Here is a 27985-nt window from a genome sequence, read left to right on the forward strand (position 1 = left end):
TTACATACATGATTTTATTACTGTCAACCTGTGAGGCAGGGATTATTTTCCTCATTTTCATTTCACCGATGAGTAAGAGGAAGCTCAGTGAAGTGGTTGAAGGTCCCACAGCTATGAGAGTGGTTGGGCTGGGATTTCTTCAGTGGCTCTGACTCCCAAAGCCCAAGATTTTCCCTCCACATCACTGCCCATCAAGATGTGGTCCATGATGGGAACTTCCCTGGTGGTCCAGTGGTGGTTAAGAGTTCACCTTCCAATGCAGGAGGTGTGGACTTGGTTCCTGGTCTGTCAGCTAAGAGCCCACATGCCTGGTGGTCAAAAAAAACAAAACATGAAACAGAAGCAATATTGTAACAAATTCAATAAAGACGTTAAAAATAGGTCACATTAAAAAAAATGTTTAAAACAAATGTCCAAGATTCACCCACTCAGAAACCCCTGGGAACTCATTAAAATGTGTGCTCCCAGGCACTTCCCTGGTGGCCCAGTGGTTGAGACTCCCACGTCCACTGCCAGGGGCATGCGTTCAATCCCTGGTTGGGGTCCTAAGATCCTGCATACTGCGTGGTGAGTTCAAAAATAAATAGCTAAAAACTAAAATTCATGCTTCTGAATTCTACCTCAGACCTACTGACTCAGAGTCCCAGGGAGATGGGGATGGAAAACCGGATTTATAGTAAGCTTCCCTGGAGAGATATGCAACATCATTTTTGAACAGGTGAAACAGACACTTGGTTAAAATATTCATATATTTTGAATTATTTGAAATATTCAATATTCAAAATGGTGTAAATGCAGAGAGCCCCCCACTGCCTTCCCTGCCTGCACACTCCTCTACCCCCAGTCCCCAAGAGGCAATCACTTTTCTTTGACTCAGCACATTGAAGTTTGAGGCCCATCTTAGTATTTGTGGGATATACCAAGATGGGTAGGGCTCTGCACCCTAGAGCTCACAAAAACCTGCAGCAAGGCCATCAGCCCGGAAGGGCTCTCAGAGGCACCAGCACAGATGGTAGGACTTATGTTCGGGTGCATGTCTGCATCCTCCGTTTCTAGGACCTTCCAGTCTGCTCAACTTCTGCCATCACTTTGAGTAGGGGCTGGTCCCTGCACAGGTGGTTTTATCACAAGATCAGAAATGGACAGTGAGTGAGGGGCGTGTAAGGACCAACAGAAGGGAGCCTGCACAGAGGTCTGGTCTGGAGGAGTATGGGCGGAAGCCCAATACCCAACCTATCAAGCTGTATTTCCACTTGTTTGTGGCAACCATGACCTTCCCTTTGGGATAAATTCTTTAAAATCAGTTGTGCTTAACCTTTCTGGGATCACAGACTCCTTTGGGAAGCCCATGAAAACTAGGGACCTTCTCTCTAGAAAAATGCACAGACACGTTAAATTCCACAGGCTAAGCTTCACAGAGGCCAGCCAAGATTCCCCAGGGGTGTCCAGGAGCTCCGAGTCGGGAACTTCTCTTTTGGAGGTGGTCTTTGTTGTACTACACCGCTCGGCTCACTAAACTCTCTCTGTTCCTTTAAAGAGTCTGAACTTTGTTGCCATTTGCAGCGAAGTGCCCTGGATGAAGTAGAGGCTAGCTGGCCCAGTAGGTGGGGGCGCGGTGGCTCCGGCCCCAAGCCTGGTTGCAGGGAGAGGGACCCCCGGACAGGTAACAGCTGCCATGGGGTGGCGGGGGTGGGGGGCGCGGTGGGCGTCCTCCTCAGCTTTTAGCGTCATCCGGCTGGGCCCCTGTGCTGTGGGCGCATTTTCTGGGTTTTGTGGAGCGAACCCCCGCCCCGCCCCCGACCCCACCCCGGGTCGGAGGCGGGGAGAGCCGGCGCGGGGCCGCGGCCAGAGCTGCGCTGGGAGCCCGCGGGCTCCGCATTCATCATTGTTCCCCTAGCGCCTGGCACGGGTTGGGGCGCAGGCAGGGTTGGTGACCGAAGCGCGCCGACCCTTCTGTGTCGCCGGTTCGCCGAGCTCTCGCCCTACAAGTGTTTCCTGAGCGCCTTCCGAGGGCCAGTCCGGGAGCCGGGAGCTGGCGACTCAAGGAAAGGACGGGGGTTCAAGTCCAGCCGGCTGCGCGCCGCGAGGACCACGGAGAGCCGGTGCGGGCGGCACGGGGCGCACGGGCCGCGGAGGGACCCGCGCGCGCCCCCGCCGCGCGCTCGTGACGGCGCCCCCGGCCCCGCCCCAGGCCTCCGCCTCCCGCGTCCCCCCTCCCCCCGGCTCGGCCGCGCTCGGGTCGGCCGGCTCCATGGGGAAAGCGGCCGCTCTGTGCCGAGGAGGCGGCTGCGGCGGCCGCTCCCGCGGGCTGTCGTCGCTCTTCACGGTTGTCCCCTGCCTGTCCTGCCACACGGCGGCGCCGAGCATGAACGCTCCCACGCCCGGCTCCGGACCGGAGCCCAAGCCTCAGCCGCAGCCGGTGCCCCAGCCTCATCGGGAGTTGGTGTCAGAACAGGTGTCGGAGCCAGTTTCTGAGCGGGCGCCAGGATCGGAGCCTGTGCCCAAGAAGATGTCTGAGCCTAGGCCAGGGTTCAGACAGGAACTGGAACTGCTGCCAGCGCTGGGGACCGGGTTGGGGCCCCGGGAAGAGTGGGGCTCAAACCCGGGGCCTGGGCCCCCCACCAAGGCCCCCTTTGAGCAGGTGCCGGCGCTGGGGCCAGCAGTGGGGAGCGTGCCCCTGATCAAACCGGAGTCAGGGTTGTTGCCGGCATCAAAGGCCCCGCGCCCGGGGCAGGTGAAGACACACCTTGGGATGGTAGTGCCCGGGAGCAACTCTCCGTCCGTTGTCCCCATGGTCTCACTTCCTCTGGACAGCTTCAAGGGCTGGCTTCTCAAGTGGACCAACTACCTGAAGGGCTACCAGCGCCGCTGGTTCGTGCTCAGCAATGGCCTCCTGTCTTACTACAGGTATGGAGGTGTCAGGGTGAGGGCTGAGTTTGAAGGGTGGTGATGCTGCCGTCGTGGTGACAGAGCATCCAGGGTTGGAGGGTGTGACCACTGGCCCAGGATGTTTGGGAACAGGCACTCCAGCAGGAGAAATAATGCCTCTGGCCAACCTTCAACTCTGGCAGGGGAGCCCCCTGTGGACAGGACCTCTGGCAAGCTTGGGTCTGGGGAATGAGCAGGAAGGTTGGAGTGAGGGAGTGATTTGGGGCCTGGGGACCCCTCTGGCCCTGGTGGTTGTGGGACCTGGGGCAGCTATCCAGAGTCGGAAACCCTAACATCCTTGAAACAAGAGCTTTTTAGTTGAGGAGCTAAAATCATTGTATTAGGGGCTGAGGGGGACAGTAACCTTGTTTCAGCCCTTAGGACCCACATGTGGGAAAGGCTCCTGCCCCCTCCTCAGTGAGTCAGACTGTTGCCCACTTTCCCTAGTGTCTGCTGTTTGCCGGCCTTGGCCTGGGGGCACAGCAGACACAGCATAGTCAGACACTTCAGGAGCCCATCTTGACATTCAACAGACTAAGGAAGCGTCCCACCGTGGCCTTCTTATTCTTGAAGCAGCATGGGGTTCAAAATTGAAGTCTAGTGGTGAGATAGCTAACACTGTATTCCACTGTAACGGATTGAAAGGGGGAAAGATCCTGAAGGCTGCCTTGGTATGTTTCCTGGGGACCGATGGTTTAAACTTTGAGATCTTAGATCACTCTCTACCGTAATAGATTCTCCAACCTGAGCAAGCATTGGAGTTTGCTGAAGGGCTTGTTGAAACATTGCTCAGCCATCCTGCTGAGGTTCTGCGGCAGAGGGTCTAGGAGGGCCTGAGAGTTGCTTTTCTAACAAGTTCCCAGGTGATGTTGCTCAGGACCACAGTCTGAGAAGCACAGTTTCATTGTCACTGAAAACAGGAGGGCCCTGCCTTTCTGAAACTCAGGTCACTTTGCTCACTTTACTCAGCTGGGCAGTCTCTTCCAGTTACCCATTGGAGCATTCATGTGGCCCTTCCTAGCCTTTTTGGAACACGGCTTCTAGAGGATAGTTGAATCTGTAATGCCCTAGATTATTTGGGACCTCCACTGACCTTAAGCGGTGGTTCCCGCTCAAAGTGGGGATCGCTGTCTTTAATTCCCGGCAGCGGGGAAAGCTGACCTGTGTTTCTCACGCGACCGTCTGCTGTGTGGTGTGGTGCCCCTCGGCCCACTCGGCTGCACCATACACATCACAGGACAGAGTATTCTCAGAGTTAGGCCACTGAGCAAAACGAGATCCTTTTCCAAATGATGTTTTTATCCCATTTCCCTACCCTGTCTGGTGTGTAGGGTATGCATTCACTTACGCATGCAGTGATAGAGATCATCGATGATTTGCTATAAAGAAGTGTCACCCTGTCTTCTTACAGGTAAAGGACGTAACACATAGGGCATGTTGACTGTAGACCACACTCTCTGTCTTATGTTCATTTATTTCATCTCCGAAATCACACTGTGAGGTGGGTTCTGGGATTGTCTTCTTGTGCAAATGAGGAGTCCTGAGGTTAACCAGAGGGACGTGTCTTGTCCAGAGCCACTGGACCAGGTAGGCAGTGGAGAGAGTCTGACCTGGGCCCTTTGCGCTCCAAAGTCTGTGCCTGTCCCAGATGTGAGGACTGATGCCAGTTCAAACTTGAGTTCAGCATTTCTGAGTTATCTGTGTCTTCCCAGGTACTACTGAGGGTCAGTAGTCGGGGTCAAGGTAATGTTTATGAGTCTAGGGTCCCACCGTGGCAGGAAGGCCTAGTTGTAGTGGAAAACCTGACCTTATGTGTTTTTGTTTTGTTTTAATCAGTAGAACAAAAGTGTCCCCCCCCTTTTTTTTAGGATATTAATAACTATGTATAGACAGTTGGCTTTTCAAGGTAACTTGAAATGTCTAGATTCTCTGGGTAGTGAAGGAAAATTTTTCTTGTTTGCTGATTAGGTTGAGGGGACAAGTACTGGTTTAGGGGAGAGGAAGGGGTGGGAACAAGTTTTCTTGTGTGTGTGTTTGCACAGTCCAGCTCTGTAGTTTGATTTGTGGATGTTTCTAGATTTCAAGGTGGGCCAAATTGTTGCTGCAGTTGCTTGGGTGGGATGAATGATCCTTGAAGTTTATACAGCTTTCTCCCTCCTTTAGCCCTATATGAGCCTGCTATGCGGATGTTCCCAGTCCCATTTTACAGGAAGGGAAATTGAGGCTGAATAGTGAGCTTCATGGGTGGTGTATCCCGAGGTGCCCAGCCCAAAGGCCGTGTCTCCAGTGCCATAGAAGCCGAGTTAGTCTCCAAGTGCAGAAAAGGCCCTTCTGCAGTGGAATCACACCTCACTTCTCCCCTGTGCTCCAGTTCTGCCTTCTGGAAGACACTTTGCTTCCCCTCAGGCCTCCCAGTGCCTCAGGTGTTTGACACCACTCTGCTGTCCCTGCTTGTGGTCTGAATCCTGCCTTCCAGACCAGGCCTGGCCATCCTGCCTGCTGGGCTCAGGGGCTGAGCACCCTCCAGGCCTGCCGCTCACAGTCTTGACAGCTCAGAGTGGGTTATCTGGGCCTCCATCTGCATCCAGGTCCTTGGCTCTCTAAGTGTGTGTGGCTGGAATAGAGGCAAATTCTGGTGCTTGTGAGTTGCAAACAGATTGAGAGAACTCCTTTTTCATGATCTTTCTTTCTTTCTTTTTAGTTGTGGCATGCAGAATCTTTAGTTGCAGCATGTAGGATCTAAGTTCCCTGACCAGGGTTTGAACCCAGGCCCCCTGCCTTGGGAGCATGGAGTCTTAGACACTGGACCACCAGGGAAATCCCCAAAGTTACCATTTCTTTAATGATCTTTCCTTAGGGGCCTGGTAGAGTCCACATTAGTGCTGGGTGACGTGGTTGCTGAGGAAGGAACCAGAGCCGCTTCTCTTGGTAGTTTCCCTTTTGGAAAAACTGTAAATTTTGTTTGTTTGTTTTGAAACTGAGCAAATCCTGGTTTGGACATTTCTTGTGTTCCTTTCCTGATCCTATGCTCCAGCCTGCCTCTCTCCAGGATAACTATCATTCCAAATCCTGATCAACATCCACTTTCTTTTTTTAAATTTAGTTTTATCTCATCTATATGCTGGAGAAGAAAATGGCAGCCCACTCCAGTACTCTTGCCTGGGAAAATCCCAGAGGAGCCTGGTGGGCTGCAGACGGACACAACTGAGCGACTAAGCACTCGCACATCTATATGCAATTTAAAAAAAAGTTTTTCATTTCAACCATTTTTATTTTTAAAAATCTTGTTTTATTTCATTTAAAAGTATTTATTTGGTTGCACCAGCTATTAATTTTAGCATGTGGGATCTAGCTCCTTGACCAGGGATCGAATCCGGGCCCCCTGCAATTGGGAGCATGGAGTCTTAGCCACTGGACCAGCAGGGAAGTCCCTCAACCATTTTTAACTTTGTGAAAAGGGATCTTGTCCGACACATGATTTGGGGGGACTGATTTGGGGTGCGTTGTGACAGCCGGGTTGAAAGTGCACCTTTTACCTGTGTGTGCCCCTCTTGTTAGTGTGTGTGTTAGTAGTTAGTTAGTAGTCAGTCAGTTAGTAGTATCTGACTCTCTGCAACCCCATGGACTGTAGCCTGCCAGGCTCCTGTGTCTGAAATTTCCCAGGCAAGAATACTGGAGTGGGTTCCCGCGTCTCTTGTGTCTCCTGCATTGCAGGTGGATTCTTTACCACTGAGTCACCTGGGAAGCCCTCTCCTCTTGATGGGTGACTACGGAAACACTTGAATGCGTGCGGGAGTCCTTGCAGGTGAAATCACTGGCTTGTGGAGAATGTGAACGCCAAGCTCTTTTCCAGAGCACTTGTGCCGGTTTATAGTCCCGCTGGGAACAAATAAGAGCTTTTTGTGGATCTCTGTCCTTTGCAGCTCTTGGTATTGTCAGTGTTGATTTTGCCAATTAAATTAGTATTGCATCGTAGTCTTGACCTGCATTTCAGTCCCCGTTATTTTCACTTTGATAGAAAATCAGTGGGGGGTTTGGATTAGAATTTCTCCACTAAGTCTGGCTTCCTCGAGTGCTACTGTCCTAGATTTTGCTGGAAAAGCTCATTCAGTGTCAAGTTTGTTCCAAGGGAGAAAGTACACAGTGCCAACAACTGGGCTTAGTAACATTCATATTATCAGGAATAACAAGACGCTCTTTGTAAATATTGTCACATACTGAAAGCGTTTCTGGGAGGTCTGGGTAATTGTTGGCAGGTTTTTACTTCTTTCCAACAATGTGCTAGGAATATAAATACAGGAGGCAAGGTTATTCTATTGCCCGGCACACTTAATCATGTATCTGTTTGAATATTTGAATACCAATAAAAGAAATGTGGTTTTGTGCTCTTTTTTTGGTTGTTCTCATTTAAACAATTTCATCCCCAGCTCTCATCTCACAGGGAATGTGTAACTACCTGAAATTAGGGAAGAATTCATAAATAATGTAGAATTTTTAAAGGTATGGGCTTCCCTGGTGGCTCTGCTGGTAAAGAATCTGCATGCAATGCGGGAGACCTGGGTTCGATCCCTGGGTTGGGAAGATCCCTTGGAGAAGGGAACAGCTATCCACTCCAGTATTCTGATCTGGAGAATTCCTTGGACTGCATAGAGTTGAGTTGGACATGATTGAGCGATTTGACTCTTCAAAGGTATTAGCCCCAACAAGTCCTTATGGTGAGGGTGTTTCAAACATAATCTTTATCCACATTAATGACACAGTTGATTTGATTAAACAAAAGTCTGTTTTGTTCTATACAAGTTGTCTGCTCGGCAACATTAGAAATGACATTTGCTTCCCGGGAAATGATTTCAAGCAAATCATGAAACAAAAACTTTTTTAAAAATATTTGTTTGGCTGCATCAGGTCTTGGTTGTGGCACTCAGGATCTTCGTCGCATCGTGTAGAATTTTTCGTTGGTGCACAGACTTCCTAGTTGTAGCACAAGGTCTCCAGAGCGCATGGACTCAGTCGCTGTGGCGAGTGGACTTAGTTGCTCAACCAGGGATTGAACCCACATTCCCTGCATTGCAAGGCCAGTTCTTAACCACTGGACCACCAGGGAAGTCCCCCCAAAATGTTTTAATTTATTATTGTTCAGACTAATCTGTGGGTAGGAATGGCAAAGCCAGCTATTGATAAAAGGACTAAGGAAGTTAGTCTGAATCTATAAGAAAGAAGGCTCCAGTCAATTGAAAGCAAGTTTTGAGAGTTCTCCAGCCGAGGAAGCCGACTGAACAAATGGTGAACTGGGCCCACTTGAGGGTGGTGGCCAAGACATTTTGCCTGTAGGTTGGATTGAGCACTCCTCCAGTGAGGCCAAATCTCAAACTCTCCTGGAGACAGTATTGTTTATATAGTTGTGGTGCACGGGCTTAGTTGCTCATCAATGTGTGGAATCTTCTGGCATCAGGGATCTAACCTGCGTCTCTTGATTTGGCAGGCAGAATCTTTACTACTGAGCCATCAGGGAAGCCTAGTATTTTTTTTAAATAAAGTTTTACTGGGACACAGTCATGCCCATTCATTTTGGTTATGGCTACTTTGGGTTTTTTTCGCAGCACTGCAAGTTTTGTGGGCTCTTAGTTCCCCGACCAGGGATTGAACTCTTGTCCTCATCAGTGAAAGTAGAGTCTTATATGTGACTGCACAGTGAAAGCGCAGTCATCTTAATTCCCTGAGACAGTCTTTTTGATGTCAGTTTGGTGGTGGTTTAGTCACTAAGTCGTGTCCAATTCTTGGCGACCCCATGGACTGTAGCCTGCTAGGCTCCTCTGTCCATGGGATTCTCCAGGCAAGAATACTGGAGTGGGTTGCCATTTCCTGCTCCATGATGTCAGTTTAGGTGATGCTTAAAGGATGGATATAGAAAAGACCATCTAGTTGCAAAATGTCCCCGAAAACCTGAAGTTGGAAGTGCAAGTCTTCAGGTTAAGCCACTAGGTTATCCACCTAAGAAGGTGGCCTTATTATATTGGATTCAGCTTTAATTTGAAATATCATCCAGTGTTTTATATTATGAGACCATAAGGAAGCTGGGAAGGAATGCACAGGTTGAAAGTATGTACACATTTCTTTAATGTTCAGCACGAAGGTGTTGCAAAGAGCCTATAAGAGGACTGGCAGTATGTTTTGGAGGAGACAGTGCACGTCCTTAGCAAGGTCTTCTTGTTGTTCAGTTGCTAAGTCATGTCCTACACTTTGGGACCCCATAGACTTCAGCACACCAGGCTCCTCTGTCCTCCACTAGCTCCCGGACTTTGCTCAAATTCAGGTCCATTGAGTTGGTGATGCTGTCTAACCATCTCATTCTCTCCTGCTCCCTGTCCCTGTTGCCCTCAACCTTTCCCAGCACCAGGATCTTTTCTAGCAAGTCAGCTCTTTGCATCAGGTAGAGCATTGTATTTTCAGCTTCAGTTACAGTCCTTCCAATGAATATTCAGGGTTGATTTCCTTTAGGATTGACTGGTTTGATCTCCTTGCAGTCCGTGGGACTCTCAAGAGTCTTCTCCAGCATCACAATGTGAAAGCATCAGTTCTTTGGCACTCAGCCTTCTTCATGGTCTGACACTCACATCCGTACATGACTACTGGGAAAACCACAGCTTTGACCATACAGACTTTTGTGGGCAAAGTGATGTCTCTGCTTTTTATTTATTTATTTTTTTTTTATGTCTCTACTTTTTAATATGTTGTCTAGGTTTGTCATAGCTTTCCTTCCAAGGAGAAGGCATCTTTTAGCGAAGTGTAGTGACACAAATTATAATTCCCCCACATAACCCGCTCCTTTTCCTGACCCTCTTTCTATCAATAGCTGAAAACCTGAGTCACGCTTGCTGCTTCCTGCCGCCCTCACCCTACATCAGATGGAACTGCCAAGCCCTGCCTGTCTTCTTCCCCTCGTCCACCCCTCCTCCCCACTGCTGGTGCCACATCATGGCTCAGGTCTGCCTTCTGCTGACCTGGTGTCCCAGTCCCAGCTTCTGCCCTGGATGGGGGCCCTGGTGTGGCACCACCTGCCCGCCCCAAGGGCCTTATATTTTCCTGTCCTCTCCAGGAATCTCTTTCAACAGTTCCATCCCCTGTGTTAGCAGCCGCCTACTGTGGGTTTCTCGCATTTGAAATATCCATAATGGCCCCAGACTGACCTAAGGACCACATCTTTGTCCTTTGGGAGTTTATAGGGTTGCTGTGTGGGCACCTGTGCAGACAGCTTTGTGCCAAAGGGACACTGTGGTCAACTTTGGCATCTTCTTTGTTTTTTTTAATTAAAAAATTTTGGTGGGGGGGAGGCTGCATGTGTCTTGTGGGATCTTAGTTCCCCAACCAGGGGTCGAACCCGGGCTCCCTGCATTAGGAGCGCAGAGTCCTAGCCACTGGACCACCAGAGACGTCTCATGTTAGGCACTTTTCTGACCTAGACCTTCCCCGAGGGCCTTTGGTGACTTGGGTTTCCCCAGGATGAGGGTACACTCGCCACATGGACCTCCTTCCTCCACAGGACCTTCCCTTTTGCACCTGTGGTGAGATGTCTGGTGTGAGTTCTTCAGCTGCTGCACACCCTTGTACCTTCTTCAGGGAAGGTCTGTTAATCCAAGATCAGAGCCAGCACACAGTCTGCAGCATGGTGACAGCGAACGCACAGCAGCTTTGGTTGTGTCACTTATTGAGGGCCAACAGTGTACAAGACAGGGCGGGAGACAGGCACGTGTACATTGTGAAACCACAGGGTGGAGGAGGAGGGACCCACTCTCCAGTTTCAGCAGTAATTCACTTCCTGGCCAGTCTCCGCATCCATCCTGGCCAGTCAGTAAGAGGCCAGCGGCTTCAGGCAAAGGGCTGTGGGCTTCCCAGGGGGCTGGATATTCAAGCCTATGGCTTTCACACCTCCTATAGTCTTCTGGGATGCAGTTGGCAAAAGATGTCAATAAAGAAAGATAAGCTTGGGAAAAGGACGTGAGGTTCCTTAAACCAAGATCAATGTCTGTTTATCCTAGGAGGGAACAAAATATGGAGGAAATGGGCCTGTTTCCTGGACAACTACTCTGGATGCTGACATGCGGAGAGGAGATAATGAGAGATGCCCCTGAACTAAATTGATATCGGCAGCCTAATGTGTGTTGAGTCACATGCCAGGTGTCACCACACAGATGTGTCTTGAAGAGGTTCCCTTTGTAATTGCACACATGAGGCAAACTGTCAGCGAGTTTTAGGGTCACGCTGGGTACCGTGTGCTTTTCTTCTTTTACTAGCGGCTCTGTCCTGCGTGTTTCCGCTTTTAAAGGTTCTCAGAGTTCTGATCACTTAGCTTCACTCCTCTTGGCCCCTCGTCACATGCTCAGCCACAGCTCTGTGCCTCGAATGTCAGTTTAACGATCTTGACTCACACCTTTTGATCTGCGTTGCTGGGCCATTGCCTAAACCAAGAAGAGGGCAGATGGCCTTGCTGAGCTTGCTAGGAACCAGACTGTGTTGTCCTCTGAAGCAGCAGTAGGCGCTACCTTCCTAAATATAACTCAGAGTTTGTGGCTTCCCTGGACTCACTTCTCACTGCCCTTCCCAGTCAGTTCCCTCCAGCCGCCTTCCTCTGTCTTCAGCTCTGCTTCTGCCCAGCTCACCTTATTCTTCTTCTGCCAGCCGCATGCCTTTCACCCTTCCCTTCAGATCTCTGCATCTACCACCTCCCAGCAAGCACAACCCTCCCCACTGCTGCAGGCAGCCTAGCTGGGCAGTCGAATCCCGGGTCATCTCAGCCTGAACCTGCCTGGATCCCCCTCCAGTGAGTTGGGCTGGCAGAGCCATCCTTCCTCTGATGACCCTTGTGTGTTGGGTCGTTTGGCCGTGTACTCCTGTTAGCTGGCTGTTGGTCCGTCTCCTCCCCGCAGAGCATGGGGCTGTCTTCTTTCTGTGGTGTCCCCCGGGGTGCTGGGCATAGTGCCTTGTACTTGCAGATTCCCAAATGCCAGTGAATTTTTTTTTTTTCACAGAAGCTGCACATGGCCCAGCTTCTCAGTTTGAAGGCTTATCCTAAGACAAGGATATGTGATGATATTGAGAGCTCACTGTATTCATTTACATTTAAAACTCTTTGTTATAAAGAGTTTAAAACATCTATAAGAGTAGAGAATAGTATAATGGACCCATGTTCACCCATTTCTCCAGTTTCAACAATTACTAACTTCCCGGCCAATCTCATTTCATCTCAGCACCCTTAACCCCACACCATTTTGAAGTGAATTTCAGTTATCATACATCACCTGTACATTTCAGTAAGTCTCTTTAAAGGATAAGGGCTGTTAAAAGACATATCCACAGCACCATTGTTACAACTAAAATTAGCAATAATAATTCCTTATTATCATTAAATATCAAGTCAGTGTTCAAAGTTTCAGTGGGCTCAAGTACCATAAATTTTTTTTTTCGTAAATGGTTTTTTGATACATTTGTTTGTATCAGGACCTAAATAAGGTCTGCCTATAGAATGTCCCACAGTCTATGGGACTTCCCCTGTGGTCCAGTGGTTAAGAATCTGCCTTCCAATGCAGGGGATGTGGGTTTGATCCCTGTTCGGGGAACTAAGATCCCACACACCATGGGGAAACTGAGTCTGTGTGCTCTGAAGCCCGCTCACCACAACTGGAGAGAAGTCTGAGTGCCGCCGTGACTATCCAGAGTGCTGTAACTAAGACCCGACGCAGCCAAATATATTAATTAATTTCTTAAAAGTTAAAACAATGTCCCTCTGGTTTTGCTGAATGCCTCCTCTTTGTGTAGGTTAACACATTCCTGTGTCCTCTGTAGTTCCCTAACTTGGTAGATGGAGCTAGAAACTTATCAGATGGTGACGTGTTCTTCCATCAGGAGCTCATGATGTCCGGTGACTCCTCGGTGTTTGACGTTAGCAGGTGGTAGCAGTCAGTCTTAGATTAACCTAATTCTATCATTCTTCCTCACTTATTAGCAGGAATACTTCTATAAAGAGAAATTTACCCTCATCGACTTGGGTTACTCAAGGATACAGTTCACACAGGAAAGGCAGAATAAATGCTGTGTCAACCCACTGCTGCATAGTCCTTACTGATACTCATATCATCTGGCCTTCTCTTTGCCTAGTGCAGCCTCTTCGGTTGTTTCTGGAGTCCTCTGGAAAGGACCCTGATGGTGTTGATAGCGTCCCATGTCTGGCTTGAAAAGATGTTCCAGGCTCTCTTTGTACTTGTTTTGGCCCAGCCCTGGCGTCAGCCGTTTCTGACTATACTCCAACTGGGAGGCTGGCAGGTGCTAGGATGAGTCATGTGAAAACAGGAAACGGCCTTGACACCAGCCTGCTTTGACTTGCAGGAATCTTTTAGAGAAAAGGAACGGAAGCGGAGGTACAGACCTCAGTGTTCTGTTTGCTCGATGTCGTCATGAGCTGGGCAGAGGGTGTTCTAGCTGTACTTAAGGTTTTTGAGTCATCAAAGAAGACTTCAACGCGTGGCACGAAAATTGTGATGGAGACAGTACCCTGCGTTTCTACCCTGTTCTATCTTAGATTCCACTAATGACTGTATTTGAACAGTGATTAGTGGTGTATAGGGCTTCCATGGTGGCTCAGCTGGCAAAGAATCTGCCTGCAATGCGTGAGACCTGGGTTTGATCCCTGTATTGGGAAGATCCCCTGGAGAAGGAAATGGCTACCCACTCCAGTATTCTGGCCTGGAGAATTCCCTGGGCTGTATAGTCCATGGGGTCGCAAAGAGTCGGACACGCCTGAGCAACTGTCACTAGTGGTGTATAAGGTGTTTATCCATATGTCATCCCATCTGATGACAAACCCAGGGAGAAAGGTTGTCATTATGTCCTGGTAACAACTGAGAAAGCCAGGGTTTGTCCCACTGCATTGGTGTTGCTTAGTGGGTGGCGGAGCTAAGATCCGAACCCAGCACTTTCTGGAATTCCATCACTGGAGCCTGTCCTCTTAGTGTTAAAAGTTCTGTCTTCCCACCCAAACAAGCCATCCCTCCAGATCTCCCTGGTGTAGATACTTCCTGGTCCCACTTGGGAGACCTGCAAGTGGGCAGCCTCCCCCATGAAGAGATGGTCGGGGTTGTTTGTCTCCTCTCAGTTCCCACCAGTTCCCTTCATTCAGGAGATGCCCTGGCTCGCCCGTCTTCGGGGTCAGTCCCTGCATGAGACCCCACGGCAGGCCCCCTGCCTTTTTTTTAGCAGGACCTTTTGTTATCAGGTCTTTGCTGAACACTGAAACCACTGGCAAGGTCAGCAGCCTACATGCTACATGCATTGGGCTTACCCGTTATCCACTGCCACAGAACTCTGAGGCTTAAAAGAACAACAATGGTTTTATTATTGCCCACAGTTTTCTGTTGGGTGGGAATTCAGAAAGGGCTTGTTTGGACAGTTCTGGCTCAGGCCCTCAAGTGGGGCTGCAGTCAGCTGGTGGCTGGGGTTGGGATGGCAGGTTCTGGAGCATCTGGAGGCTGGCCGAGCATCTCTCTCAATCCACAGGGTCTCAGAGCTTCTCCTTGTGCTCTGTCCACACGGCTGGTTTTGGCTTCCTTACTGCACAGCAGCTTCAGGGCAGACAGGCTACTTCCCTCAGGGCTGCCTCCCCTCAGAGGGAGCATCCCAAGAGAGCAGGGCAGACAGGCATGGACCAGACCTGATCCGGAGACTACATTTTCAGCAGTACTGCTTTGATCACTGGACCCAGAGTTATCTTTGGTCCTTAATCCAGTTTGAGTTCATTTTTGTACATGGTGTAAGTTAAGGGTCCCAATTTCACTTATTTGCATGTGGATACAGTATCCAGTTTTTTTCCAGCACCATTAGTTGAAGCGGGCTTCCCAGGTGGCGCGGTTGTATTGAATACACCCTGCAAGGCAGGAGACACAGGAGATGCAGGTTCGATCCCTAGGTTGGGAAGATCTCCTAGAGGAGGAAATGGCAACCCACTACAGTATTCTCACCTGGAGAATCCCACGGACAGAGGAGTCTGGCGGGCTACAGTCCACAGGGTCACACAGAGTTAAACATGACTAAGCATGCACACAACAAATTTGTTGAAGAGAACTGTCCTTTTCCCATTGAGTGGTCTCGGCACCCCTGTCAAAGATCATTTGACCGCATATGTGAAGGTGGAAACCAAACCCTTTTGGAAAACGCGGACCCTCACTGAACAGGACCACCTGTCATCCTCAAGGTCCAGCTGCGGCTCTGTCCCCAGGGCCCGTGGGAGGTGGAGTCCAAGAAGACGGACCTCTGCGGTCGCGTCTCTCTTCTCAAGACCGCTGTGACGAGCTGCAGACCTCTTCTCACGCAGTGTTTGCGGTAGCTGGAGAGGATGCGGGCGGAGATCAGGAGCGGACCCTGAGGTTGCCCACAGGGGCTGCTGACAGGCGCCTGCTTTTCCACACTGGAGCCTCCTTCCCCACCTTCCCCTCCTCCCGTCCCCATGCAGCCCGTTCACCCGCAGGACCAGCCTCAGCTCTGCCTCTCCAGGGTCATCTGACCTCGTCCTCCAAGGTCACACTCTAGTACAACCGGGTCTGACCGTCCTGTCAGGAGAGGGAGTCAGAGCTGGGTCCTCAGTTCACTTTCCTCCTGGATCAGGCAGCCCCAAAGCAGACCACCCCCAAACCCAGAGGTTTAAAGCAAGTGGGGGGCGGGACTTCCTGGTGGTCCAGTGGCTAAGACTCGGCACTCCCAATACAAGGGGCCTGGGTTCCATCCCTGGTCAGGGAACTAGCTCCCACATGCTACAGCAGCCAAATAAATAAAAATTAATTTTAAAAATATTTTAAAAAATAAAGCAAGGGAGGCAGTTATTTTTGTTTGCGTATCTGCTCCAGCTGTGCCTCAGGCAGTGACACCCTGCTCCCTCCTCTGCCCTGTGGGCTGAGGGAGCCATGCACCCTCATTCCTGTCCACACTTCACTGGCTGAGTCCAAGCACGTAACCCCACCCAATGTCGGTGGGGTGGGAACTCACCCACTTCCCACTCCAGTGGGTGATCTTGCAAAGCCCCATGGCAAAGGATGTGGGCATGTAAGTGTAATTCAAGGAGGATTTTAAGAATTGGGGGAAAAAAAAGAGCTTCAGTTTATCCCAACCTCCAATCTCCCTTTCAGCTATCACACTCTTCATTTGTAAGGTGAGCTCCAGGGTTCCTTCCAGCCCCAGCCTCTGATAATTTGATGGGTCGACCAATTGGAAGAAAGGGAGATGAGCCATCAGAAATGATTTATGCCTGGCACTGAGCTTGGCACATCGAGGGGCGCAGGTCTGTTGACTCAGTGGCTTGGAGGTCAGAGTCCAGGCAGCCGGGAGCTGGTGGCTGAGCTGGTAGAGGAGCCGAGGGATGCTTCTGCTGGGCGTCCCGTGTTCTCTGGCCTCCCTGCTCCTGCAGAGACCTGTGGGAGCTCTCTGGGGTTGCAACACCGGCATCCAGGTGCTCATCTTGGTTTATTGCTACTGTTGATACTGGATTTGGTCTCGGGGTAGCGGAGGGCCCTGCCCTGAGCCCAGGGGAGCGTGGGAATAGGGCTAATGGCGTTTCCAGGTCCCAGTTTGGGGAGGCTCGTGAGCAGGCTGGGTGGGGACAAGGAAGGCACTGCCCCTGAATTTTCCACTTATAGAAAATTAAATTATTTTGCCAGATGCAGGCACAGAGTGATTTTGTTCATCTGAGTCCCGCAGTTGTCCTAAACTTGACTTTATTTTGCCTGTCAGTTTACCGAGTCCTTGCCTCCTGGACGTGGGATTACAACATTCTCGGCCTCTGAGCAGACTCCCGTGGTACCTCCTCTCCCGCCTGAGTCAGCTTCATGACCTGCCGTGGGGGCCTTCTACCCCAGCAAGCCTGCAGCCCACCCGCTCCCCCTCGCACTTCAGTCCTAGTTTGTACGTGATGGCGACGTGTCATCTGTGTGCATGTGCAGCTGCTCGAGGTCAGGATGTAGATCATATTTCATCTCTTTCCTTCCAGAAGGCCCATCACCTGTTAGATCAACGTTCAGTAACTTAGCTGGCCACGCACTGCACAGACCTGCCATCGGGACCTGGGAAGCTGGTGGGGGGAGAATATCCAGGTAGAAAAGGAAGGTTAAGGTCATCTCGTCCAACTATCTGTCTGTTCGTTGACTTCTTTATTTTTCATTTATCATTTTTGTTGCCGTATAGTTGCTTTCCAACGTTGTGTTAGTTTCCGCTGTATGACAAAGTGAATCAGCTCTTCAGTAGGCATATGTCGCCTCCCTCCTGGACTCCAACCCCTGTCCCACCCTCTCGGTCATCACCCAGCACCGAGTTGAGGTCCCTGTGCTATACAGGAACTTCCCGCTAGCTGTCTGTTTTACACTTGGTAGCATGCATACACACTTCTTCCGGTAGCGTTTCTGCCCCCTCAGCACCAGCCTTGAGCAAATCTCTCAGGTGGCAGAGAATAAACCTTTACCTCCCAAGATAAGCTGGGCTTCCTCAGATAACTCTGTTGGAGCATCCTTCCTCCACTGGTCTGAGATGGGTTTCCAGACAGCACCTCTCCTCGCTGGGGGTGTTTCTCTGCCCTGCAGTGGCTGGACGTCCCCCGTCCACGTGGCCCCACTGTTCATCTTCAGAGAGACTGACTTAACATCCTGTGTTTTCTCTATTGTTTCACGACAGTTGCACAACATTCAGTGGCGTAAAACAATAGTAAGCACCTCACTGTTTCTGTGGGTCAGTAGTTCATAAGCAGGTGGCTACCTGGAGGAGCTCTGGCCGGGGACGGTCTCATGAGGGCGACACTTACCTGAAGGCTTGACCAGGGCTGGAGGACGCACTTCCAAGGCCACTCCCTCCACCCGCCCGGGCCAAGTGGTGCTGGCCGCGGACGGGAGGCCTCTGCTCCTAGCTCCGTGGGCCCGTCCAGAGTGTCCTCAGCATGGCTGCTGGCTTTCCCCAGGGGGAGTGATCCCGGAGTGAGCACGCGGGAAGAAGCACTTGGTAAGCTCTTTCATAAGTGACGGGGACGTTCTGAATGGAAGAGTTTTGCGGGCAGTGAATGCTTAAGGAGTGAGAGCCTCCTATGTAACCCCACACTCCTGTTTAACTGGTCCAGTCAAGGAGAGCCGGCTGGATTTGCCAGAGGGTGGAGAAGACATAGCGGAGGTCTCTCTCGGGGTAGCCACGCTGTGGACTGTCCTTCTGGAGCTGAAGTACTGTGTCGTGTGGACAACCCTCTCTGCTCACAGGACCCTTCCCTCGCTCAGTCCGGATGCTGGGGGAGAGACACAGGGCCACGTGCTCTTTTCTTTTTTTCTTTGAATCTTTATTGATTTGGCCATTCCGGGTCTTAGTTGTGGCACACGGGATCTTTTATCTTCATTGCGGCATTGTGGGGTCTTTAGCTGCGACATTTGAACTCTTAGCTGTGGCCTGTGGGAAGGATCTAGTTCCCTGACCAAGGATCAAACCCAGGCCCTCTGCATTGGGAGTGTGAGGTCTTAGCTACTGGACCACCCAGGAAGTCCCAGAAGGCCACACACTCTTGCTGGATGCTGAGGGGGTCCAGGAGAGAGAGACTGTCCCACAGAGACCCTAACTGCATCTGTCTCACTCACCGACCGGACCCCGAGGCCTGGCCTGCCATGTTGACTGAAGGAAAGAATGAACGTGCACAGCGGTGATGGTTGTTTTGAACTCAGCCTCTGGGAGTCCATGACGATGGTGTGGGAACTTTGATTTTGCAGGCTGCTGTCATGGTTTGACAGGAATTGAGCTGCTGTTTCTGCTTCCATTGAAGCTGGGTGGGAGTCAACTTTTATGTAAGATTATTTCATGTAATATTAATGTCAGCGCCTATAATACCAGAGGCCATGAAGGGAAGAAGTAGAATTCTTGAATAAATTACATGTCTCACCATCAGTAAACTCATAACCTACATTTAAATTTGTAATTGTCCTTTGTTGTTCAGTTGCTAAGTCACGTCCGACTTGTGACCCCATAGACTGCAGCGTGCCAGGCTTCCCTGTCCTTCACTATCTCCTGGAGTTTGCGCAGACTTATGACCATTGATTCGGTGATGCCATTCAACCAACTCATGCTTTCACCCCCTTCTCCTGCCCTCAATCTTTCCCAGCATCAGGGTCTTTTCCAGTGAGTCCGCTCTTTGCATAAGATGGCCAAAGATTGGCGCTTCAGCTTCATCTTCTGTCCTTCCAGTAAATATTCAGGACTGATTTCCTTTAGGATGGACTGGTTTGATCTCTGTGCTGTCCAAGGGACTCTCTCAAGAATCTTCTTCAGCATCACAGTTCAAAAGCATCAATTCTTCGGCGCTTAGCCCTCTTTAAGGTCCAACTCTCACATCCATACATGACTCCTGGAAAAGTCATAGCTTTGATTATACCTTTGTTGGCAAAATGATAGCTGTGCTTTTTAATACACGGCCAAGATTTGTCATAGTGTGTTAAATTCCTATTTCTTATGTGACATTTTAGTCTTCCTCTTGTCTTGGTAACTGATTTTCTTTTTTAGAGCTTCCTTTGCTTGATGTGGGCTTTCCTTGTGGCTCAACTGGTAAAGAATTTGCCTGCAGTGTTGGAGACCTGGGTTTGATCCCTGTTGGGAAGAACCCCTGGAGAAGGGAACGGCTACCCACTCCAGTATTCTGGCCTGGAGAATTCCCTGGACTGTATAGTCCATGGGGTTGCAAAGAGTCAGACACGACTTTCACTTGCTTGATGTGGCATTTGGGGGGAGGAGTATGCTTTAGTGCTGCTGAATTTTTAAGCTCAGAGATAGCTTGTTAAAGGAAGAATCTAGGTTGCTGGGACATCCTGTAGATCGTGACTGCAGCTCCATGGATTACGTGATGATTTAAGAAATTAAATCTGTTCAAGTACCCTGAATTGTTCTGTGTAGGCTCGTGACTGAGCTTAAAATAGATCCTGTCCTGTGCTCTAGGGGCCCGTCGTCTCCCTCCGGAGACACTCGCGCTCGCAGCCCGGTTCCTGGGCTGGCTCACCGGACCCGTGCGCAAATCCTTCAGTGCTGCTGCTGGCCATCAGCATACCCAGGAGGGACGGACTTAAAATTTGATAGATTTTAAATGGATTTTACTTACGATGGAAATTTTCAAACACATAAAGGTAGATGATACCCCATCACCTAGTGTCAGCGAGTCTTACCATGAGGCCTCCCCACCCTCACTTCATTTGAAGTGAAGTCCCATGGAGACTTCCCTGGGAGTCTAGCGGGTGGGGCTTCACCTTCCAGCGCAGGGACTGCAGGTTCGATCCCTGGAGGGGGAGCTAAGATCTCTCTCGCCTCACTGTCCCAAAACCAGAACTTAAAGAACAGAAGCAGTATTGTAACAAATCCGATAAAGACTTAAAAAAAAAAGACTTTTAAAAAATTTAAAAAAAAATTTTTTTTTAAATTTGAAGTAAGTCCAAGACATCTTTTACTTAACTCCAAGAATTAAGTTAAAAAATAATTTTAATAATAGTGAATATTTATAAATATTATGTATCTCTTTAGAGGTGAACGTTTCTTAAAAATTCATCTAAGTGGCACTAAAATGCCTAAAAATTTAACAATAATTCCTTAATATTATCAGATATCCAGTAAATATTAAAATTTCCCCTTTGATTTTTTAAAAATTAAAAATGTTATAGGCACTCAATGGATATTTATTGAATGAAAGTTTCTTTAAATTCTATGGTTCTTTACAATTTTCACAAGGTTCACACACACTATTTCATATAATCCTATAATAAATTTCCCCCATTGATTACAAATTTTTTTAACAGTTTTCAGAATTCAGGATCCAAATAGAGTCCATTCATAATGGATTCATAGAGTCCATAATTGTTGCTACTTCTCAGATTTTTTAAAATAAACTTTTTGTTTTGAAATAATTTCAAACTTAAAATTACAAAAATAGTACCCACCCCTCAGATCCCTCAATTATTTTTCTTAAGATTCATAGAGTCCATAATTGTTGCTACTTCTCAGATTTTTTAAAATAAACTTTTTGTTTTGAAATAATTTCAAACTTAAAATTACAAAAATAGTATCCACCCCTCAGATCCCTCAATTATTTTTCTTAGTATTTGTATTTATTTATTTGGCTGCTACTAGGCCCAGCAGCAAACATGCCTTGGATGGTAAATAACTCGCCTGCACTGTGGGAGACTCGGGTTGGTTCCCTGGGTTGGAAAGATCCCCTGGAGAAAGGAATGGCAACCCACTGCAGTATTCTTGCCTGGAGAGTCCCATGGACAGAGGAGCCTGGTGGGCTACAGCCCATGGGGTCAAAGAGTCGGGCATGACTGAGCAGCTAACACTTTCACTTTCAGTCCCAGTGGCAGCACACAGAATCTTTGATCTTAGTTACGGCATGAAGGCTCCAGTTCCCTGACCAGGGATCACACCCGGGCCCCCTGCATTGGAAGCACAGCATCCCAGCCACTGGACAATCAGGGAAGTCCCTCCCCAAATTGTTAATATACTACATTTACTTTATCACTCTCTAGAAGGAAATGGCAACCCACACCAGTGTTCTTGCCTGGAAATTCCTATGGACAGAGGAGCCTGGTGGGCTATATAATCCATAGGGTCACAGAATTGGACACGACTGAAGCAGTTAAAGAGGATAGTGAAAAAGTTGGCTTAAAGCTCAACATTCAGAAAACTAAGATCATGGCATCTGGTCCCATCCTTTGGAAAATAGATGGGGAAACAGTGGAAACAGTGGCTGACTTTATTTTTGGGGGCTCAAAAATCACTGCAGATGGTCATTGCAGTCATGAAATTAAAAGACGCTTGCTCCTTGGAAGGAAAAGTTATAACCAACCTAGATAGCATGTTAAAAAGCAGAGACATTACTTTGCCATCAAAGGTCTGTCTAGTCAAGGCTATGGTTTTTCCAGTGGTCATGTATGGATGTGAGAGTTGGACTATAAAGCAAGCTGAGTCCCGAAGAATTGATGGTTTTGACCTGTGGTGTTGGAGAAGACTCTTGAGAGTCCCTTGGACTGCAAGGAGATCCAACCAGTCCATCCTAAAGGAGATCAGCCCTGGGTGCTCATTGGAAGGACTGATGTTGAAGCTGAAACTCCAATACTTTGTCCACCTGATGCGAAGAACTGACTCATTGGAAAAGACCCTGATGCTGGGAAAGATTGAAGGCAGGAGGAGAAGGGAACGACAGAGAATGAGATGGTTGGATGGCATCACCAACTCGATGAACATGGGTTTGGGTGGACTCCAGGAGTTGGTGATGGACAGGGAGGCCTGGTATGCTGGGATTCATGGGGTTGCAAAGAGTCGGACACAAGTGAGCAACTGAACTGAGCTGAAGCAACTTAACATGACAATCTATTTGTATTTTTTTTTAACTCTTTAAGAACAAGTATCAGACACGATGCCTGTGATCACAAAATACATCAGCGTGCATTCCTTAAACCAGAACATTCTCTGACATATGCCCAGTGTAAACACTGAGACAGTGCTACCATCCAACCCATGGACCACCTTTGTATTTTGCCAGTCATTCCAATCATGTCCTTTCAGGGAAGAAGATCCACTCCAGGACCATAGATTGCATTTGGTTGTCCTGTCTTCTCACTTTAGCTTCAGTCTGGAACAGTTTTCCATTTTTCCTTGTCTTTCGTGGCCTGAGTGTTTTTGATAAATTCAGGCCAGTTACTTTGTAGAGTATGCCTCAGTATAGGGTTGCTTGGAATTCCCTTGTGTTTAGATGCAGGTCCTGCATTTGTGGCAGGAACACCATGGGATGCATACTGTGTCCTTCACAGTGCTCCGTACCAGGAGGCACACAATGGTTTTTTTTTTTTGGTTTGTTTCTGGCGTGTGGGGTCTTAGTTCCTCAACAAGGAATCCAACCCAGACCCCCAGCATGGGAAGCTCAGAACCTTAACCACTGGGCCACCAGGGAAGTCCCAGGAGGCACAGCATCTTGATTTGTCCTGCTGCTAACAAACGTGGCTTCCATCTTTTCATTAAGATGGTGTTTGCCAGGTTTTTCCAACTGTAAAGCTACTTTTATAATATTAATTAATGACTAATTAGAAAATATTTTGGGGGGATACACCTTGAGGCTCTGTAAAACTGTCCCTCACCCAGTCTTCCCCACTGGTGTTTAATACCCTTTGGCGATTCTTGCTTGAATCAGTTAATAACTTTGATGGTTGCTCTTTAAAAAGAGCTTTTACCTATTCACTTATTTACGTCAGAGTGAGCTCATGGATTTCTAGCTTATCCAGTGGGTTAATATCTATCATCATTTATTTTGATGCTGAAGTTGTCCTGGCTTTGGGTAAGAGGAATCTTTTTATCTTACCTATTTTTTATTTATTTACTTTTAAAAATATATATTTATTTATTTGGCTGCATTGGGTCTTAGTTACAGCACCTGGGATCTTTATTGCTTTGTGGGGGGTCTTTCCTAGTGGCATGCGAACTCTCTAGCTGTGGCACGTGGGCCCAATAGTTGTGGCACCCAGGCTTAGTTGCTCTGAGACATGTGGGATCTTAGTTTCCTGACCAGGCATGGAACCCATGTCCCGTGCATTGCACGGTGGATTCTTCACCACTGGACCGCCAGAGACGTCCCAGCTTTTGTCTTTGTATATGTCTGGGTTGAAATTTGCTGCCTGTCCTTTTTTTGTTTTTCTTGCCCGTGGACATATTTTGTGAAAATTCCCCAGCAAGCATAGTCCAAGGCAAGAAAGAGTAAAGAGTGAACACTTTGAGAGGTGCAATCATGGGGCCGTGAGGCGGAATCGGGCAGTGGAAGGGCAGAGGCGATGATGCAGTGCGCTTCCTTTGCTGGATGTCGCTTCACCTTGAGCGGCAGACACAGTGGGCCTGGTGCACGGACTCCTCCAGAGTATATGTGAAGAGAAAACGTGCTGCCAAGCAGTCGGCAGAGGCACAAGGGGAGGGAGGTTGTATCTGCCCCGTTCGCCCCCATTTCCCGATTCCCGTTGTCATTTTACGAAAGTCCATAAGCAGAGGGACAGCTGGACGAGGAGGAAGCACTGACCCAGAGACAGAGGGGGAGGCAGTCAGGGGAACTGGAGAAAATGCACAAGGTTTGTGTCCAGGACACTCCACACCTTGCGCTACTCTGGTCCAGTCGTGCCTCCAACGGTGTGAGCCTTCCCACTTCAATGGAGGGTCCACCATCCTCCAAAGACACCGTGACCCATTCCCCAGGAGGGGACATAGCAAGTCCAGTCAGTGACAGGGTCCTCGTCCCGGTGGCCTGCTGGGGTCGCCTGGGAGACTGACGCAAGAAGGCTGTGGAGCAGGCTCCTCTGGTGCTGCTGTGGCCAGTTCCGAGGCTGTTGTCGGTGGTCATCTCCCTCCTCCGCCGGCCATTCTGGGTCCTCTGCGCCCTCCACCAGCACCCAGCCGATTTCAGCTGCGCAGGGGGTTGCGTGCTTCTCAGCCCAGTGTCATTCAACGTCAACCACGCATCATCCTATCTAAGGAACGTAACCAAAGCAGGAGAGAATCAGAAGCGGCAGCAGCTGTTCCAGTGAAAGATGAACGTCTCATTGTCATTTGACTCTAGAACTCGTAGAAGAGTCGAGAAAGTAACAGGTGGTGAACAGCCAAGGAAAGTGAGTGAGTGCTGAAGAGCAGCGGAATGGCCACAGGGACTCCGGGCTGACCGGTTGCTCTTCCTTTTCCCCACCGCCTCTGTGGACAGAGCTTTGGTTTGTCGTGGGGAGGAGGACTGGTGTCTGAATTTCCAGTGAGTGTCTGAAGGAGTGAGTTAAGTAGATCCAGTCATGGTCGTCGGATCTGTTTTCAGACATTGGTCACAGTTGGAAGTGGCCCAGGCTTTAGTTACCTGTGCTTCTCCTTTTTTTTTAGCTTTTTATTTTATATTGGAGGGTAGCCAATTAACGATGCTGTGATAGTTCAGGTGGACCGCAAAGGGACTCAGTCATACATATACATGTTCCCCTTCCTTTGGTACTGTTAGCTCTGTGATCTAGTAACCAGCACGGAGTCAGCCCCTTGTCGCCGGGGGTACTGGGTCAGCCCAGTCATCGCCCTCATCTCCTGGGGCTAGAAGAGAACGGTGGTTTCCTTGCTGTTCAGATCTCAGTTCCCAGGTCATTCCTGGCAAGGGGTGGGGGCCTCCAAGTCCACCCCCTGGGGTTCTGGGTCTCTAATCACAGTTTTAGCAGTGGGTTCCCGCCCTGCTCCAACTCTGTGGTTCTGAGACTCGGTGGAAAGAGCCTGGGGTGGAGTCAGAAGTCTATGCTTCCTGGCAGGGTCCTGGCCGTCTCCCCTCTCCATTTCCTGGTGTCTGCAAGGGCTCAGAGCCCAGCCAGCATGCCCTGCACGTGGCCCTGCTGTGGGCCCTCCTCACTTGGCCCCTGTCCCCACTGAGAGCCCCCCCAACCCCTGCAAGGCCGAGCCTCTACCAGTCCTGAGAGCCGTTATCTCCTAGCACTGACGTCAGGGCCTCTGCCAGCTCCAAGGGTCTGAGCTTCCAGGGATGGGCCTTAAGGTTTCTCTTTCAGTCTAGAACAGAGGTCCCCAACCTCTTCGGCACCAGGGACGAGTTTCGTGGAAGACAGCTTTTCCACAGACCTGGAGGTGGGGGATGTTTTTGGAATGATTCAAGTGCATTACATTTATGTGCACTTTATTGGCATTACTATTACATCCCCTCCACCTCGGATCATCAGGCATTAGATCCCGGAGGCTGGGGACCCTTGGTCTAGAACCATGGAGTCTGGGAGCCTCACCCCATCCCTCCTCTTACATCCCACAGAAATCAGGGGGAAATGGCCCACACCTGCCGTGGCACCATCAACCTGTTCACCGCGCACTTCGACACGGAGGACTCTTGCGGTATCGTGCTGACCAGTGGGGGCAGGACCTACCACCTCAAGGCCGGCTCGGAGGTGGAGCGGCAGCAGTGGATCACCGCCCTGGAGCTGGCCAAGGCCAAGGCTGTCCGCATGATGAGCAACCAGTCAGGTAGCCAGCGCTCGGCGCGGCGGGAGTGCGTGCAGTGTCGCGGGTCTGAGAGCGTTTGGGGGGCAGTGGTGACCGGCAGACCCACCTCGCCCTGCCAGCTCAGCTCCCAGCATCCTCAGCAGCCGGACGTTAGGTGGCAGGGGCGGCCCGCAGTTTTCAGGGTGGGGATGTTCGCGGTGGGCGGGGCTCGGTGTGCCTGGTCCATGGGGTTTGGCAGAACCCTCGGATGCTGCGCTGGGTCAGCTCCAGAGGCAGAAGGCAGGGCGGGAGACCAGGATGGTGGGTGTGTGCCTCAGGCCAGACTTGCTCTGAGGTCCGCTTCGGAGACTGAAAACCATTTAGCCAGAGTTGCTGCCTTCGCCAAGGTGGAAGGTCGGCTCAGAAGTCCTAAGCAAGACATTTTATTTTTTACTTTCATGCATTTATTTTCTTTTTAACATGTAACGTCTTTATAAGATTCATAAACCAACGGTTTCAAAGGTGCATGCCGTGAAGTCTGCCCTGGCTCTTCTGCCAGGCTGCCCACCCTGTTCTCCCACACAGGGGCCACTGAGCTTCTGGGATCTTATGTCTTTACATGTGTATATTCAAATAAGTACATTTTTCTTTTTTTTGCCACACTGTGCAACCTGGGGGATCTTAATTCTCTGAGTAGAGATTGAACCCGCATCTCCTGCATTGGAAGGCAGTCTTAACCACTGGACTACAGGGGAAGTCCTGCAAATAAGTACTTATTTAAAAAAAGTGCAGTCCCCACTTTGCTGTTTTTCTCTATTCAGCGACAGTAGATCTTGGAATCTTTTCCCGTGAGTACGTAGAAAAAGCTTCCTGCTTGTTTTTACAGCAGTGTGGTCTCCCTGGGCTGGGGTCTCCCCAGCACTCGCCTCAGTGCATGTGGAAGGTCACGGACTATTAGTCCGACCTTCTGTTTTAGTCTCCACTAGTTGGAACGTGGGACCTCCCTGCCCCCATGATGACCCTTCCTTGGAGTCCACACTCTGGTGTGTGAGTGTGTCAGCGGTGATGCTGAACTTGGCAAGGGGATCCCCCATCAGCTAACTGTGTGCGCCTCCCAGTGTCCTTCCAGCTCAAAGATTTCTAAGCCAAAGGGATCCAGTCCGCCTGGGTTCAAACCGTGCCTCCCTTCGTGGCTGTGTGACCTTGGTCAAGGTGCTGCTTTCCGTCACCTCATTCTCTCCTCTGTGAAGTGGGCTTAATCACAGAACCACCCCTTAGAGGTGCGGTGACAGTGGGTGAAATGAACCTGGCACCTGGCTTGGCAAATGCTCAAGGGAAGTCAACTGTAGTTACTGATAATAGTCACCTTGGCGGCTTTAAAATAACACAGATTCCCAGGTCACTGGGCAGTGGTAAATCTGAATGAATGAGAGCAGTGTTGGGAATGGGTTGGGCGGAGGGCACCTGCATTAAAAAAAAATCTCCCTGGATAAGATTGGCAGATTTTCGTAAATACAAATACAGGCCACCGAAGTAATGTTTTAGTGTAAATGTGTCCCATGCAATGGTTGGGACATACTTATATTGGAGTTTGTTTATTGTTATTCAGATGTAAAGTGTCTTTCACCTTTCATCTGCCTGCGTTTAGCTGCATCTTGGGGGGACCGTGACACTCAGCCCACTTGGGAGCTTCTCAGTCAGAAACCAGAGCGTGTCCTTTCACTTGACACAGGAGGGCGCTAGAAGACAGTTCATTAGCTTTCCTTGTCCCTGAATCAGTGCCTGAATTAGTTCTAGAAGCGCCAGCCGGTTGGCTGGCTTGCCACCTACCTTTCAGGACTTGTGAATCATTTTCAGATCTTCAGGCCTGCCCTCCCAGCGGGCGCCCCAGGAGGCTGAGAGCAGTGACGCCACCGCCGGACACCTCTCTCTCACCTTGCTCCCACCACGGGGCGGGGGGTGGCTAATCCGGCCCCTTGGGGGTTCCCTCTCCTGCCCTGCTCCCCCAGGCTGACCTGCCCCCACATTGATGTCATAGCCCTAT

General features: G+C 49.8%; 1 protein-coding gene and 1 long non-coding RNA gene across 4 annotated transcripts in view; one reads left to right on the forward strand and one right to left on the reverse strand.

Annotated features, from left to right (window-relative positions):
• LOC110123556 (uncharacterized) lies at positions 1–27958 on the reverse strand. Of its 2 annotated transcripts, none has more exons than XR_011490763.1 (3): positions 27772–27958; positions 26069–26370; positions 1–308 (listed from the first exon to the last, which is right to left on the reverse strand). It is a non-coding gene; the product is annotated as an uncharacterized lncRNA (long non-coding RNA). The 2 variants fall into 2 exon arrangements; XR_002309547.2 differs by lacking the exon at positions 1–308 and adding an exon at positions 20491–24467.
• OSBP2 (oxysterol binding protein 2) overlaps positions 1879–27985 on the forward strand; it is a 119496-nt gene continuing 93389 nt past the window's right edge. Inside the window, exons 1-2 of one of the 2 annotated variants that reach the window (XM_070475580.1) lie at positions 1879–2907; positions 25775–25983. In XM_070475580.1, the coding sequence (XP_070331681.1) occupies positions 2252–2907; positions 25775–25983 (865 nt within the window). In that variant the 5' untranslated portion in view covers positions 1879–2251. The remainder of the gene's footprint in view (positions 2908–25774; positions 25984–27985) is intronic. The other variant, XM_070475581.1, reaches the window with a different exon arrangement.

Source organism: Odocoileus virginianus, chromosome 12 (genome assembly GCF_023699985.2).
Source record: "Odocoileus virginianus isolate 20LAN1187 ecotype Illinois chromosome 12, Ovbor_1.2, whole genome shotgun sequence".
Taxonomy (NCBI): domain Eukaryota; kingdom Metazoa; phylum Chordata; class Mammalia; order Artiodactyla; family Cervidae; genus Odocoileus; species Odocoileus virginianus.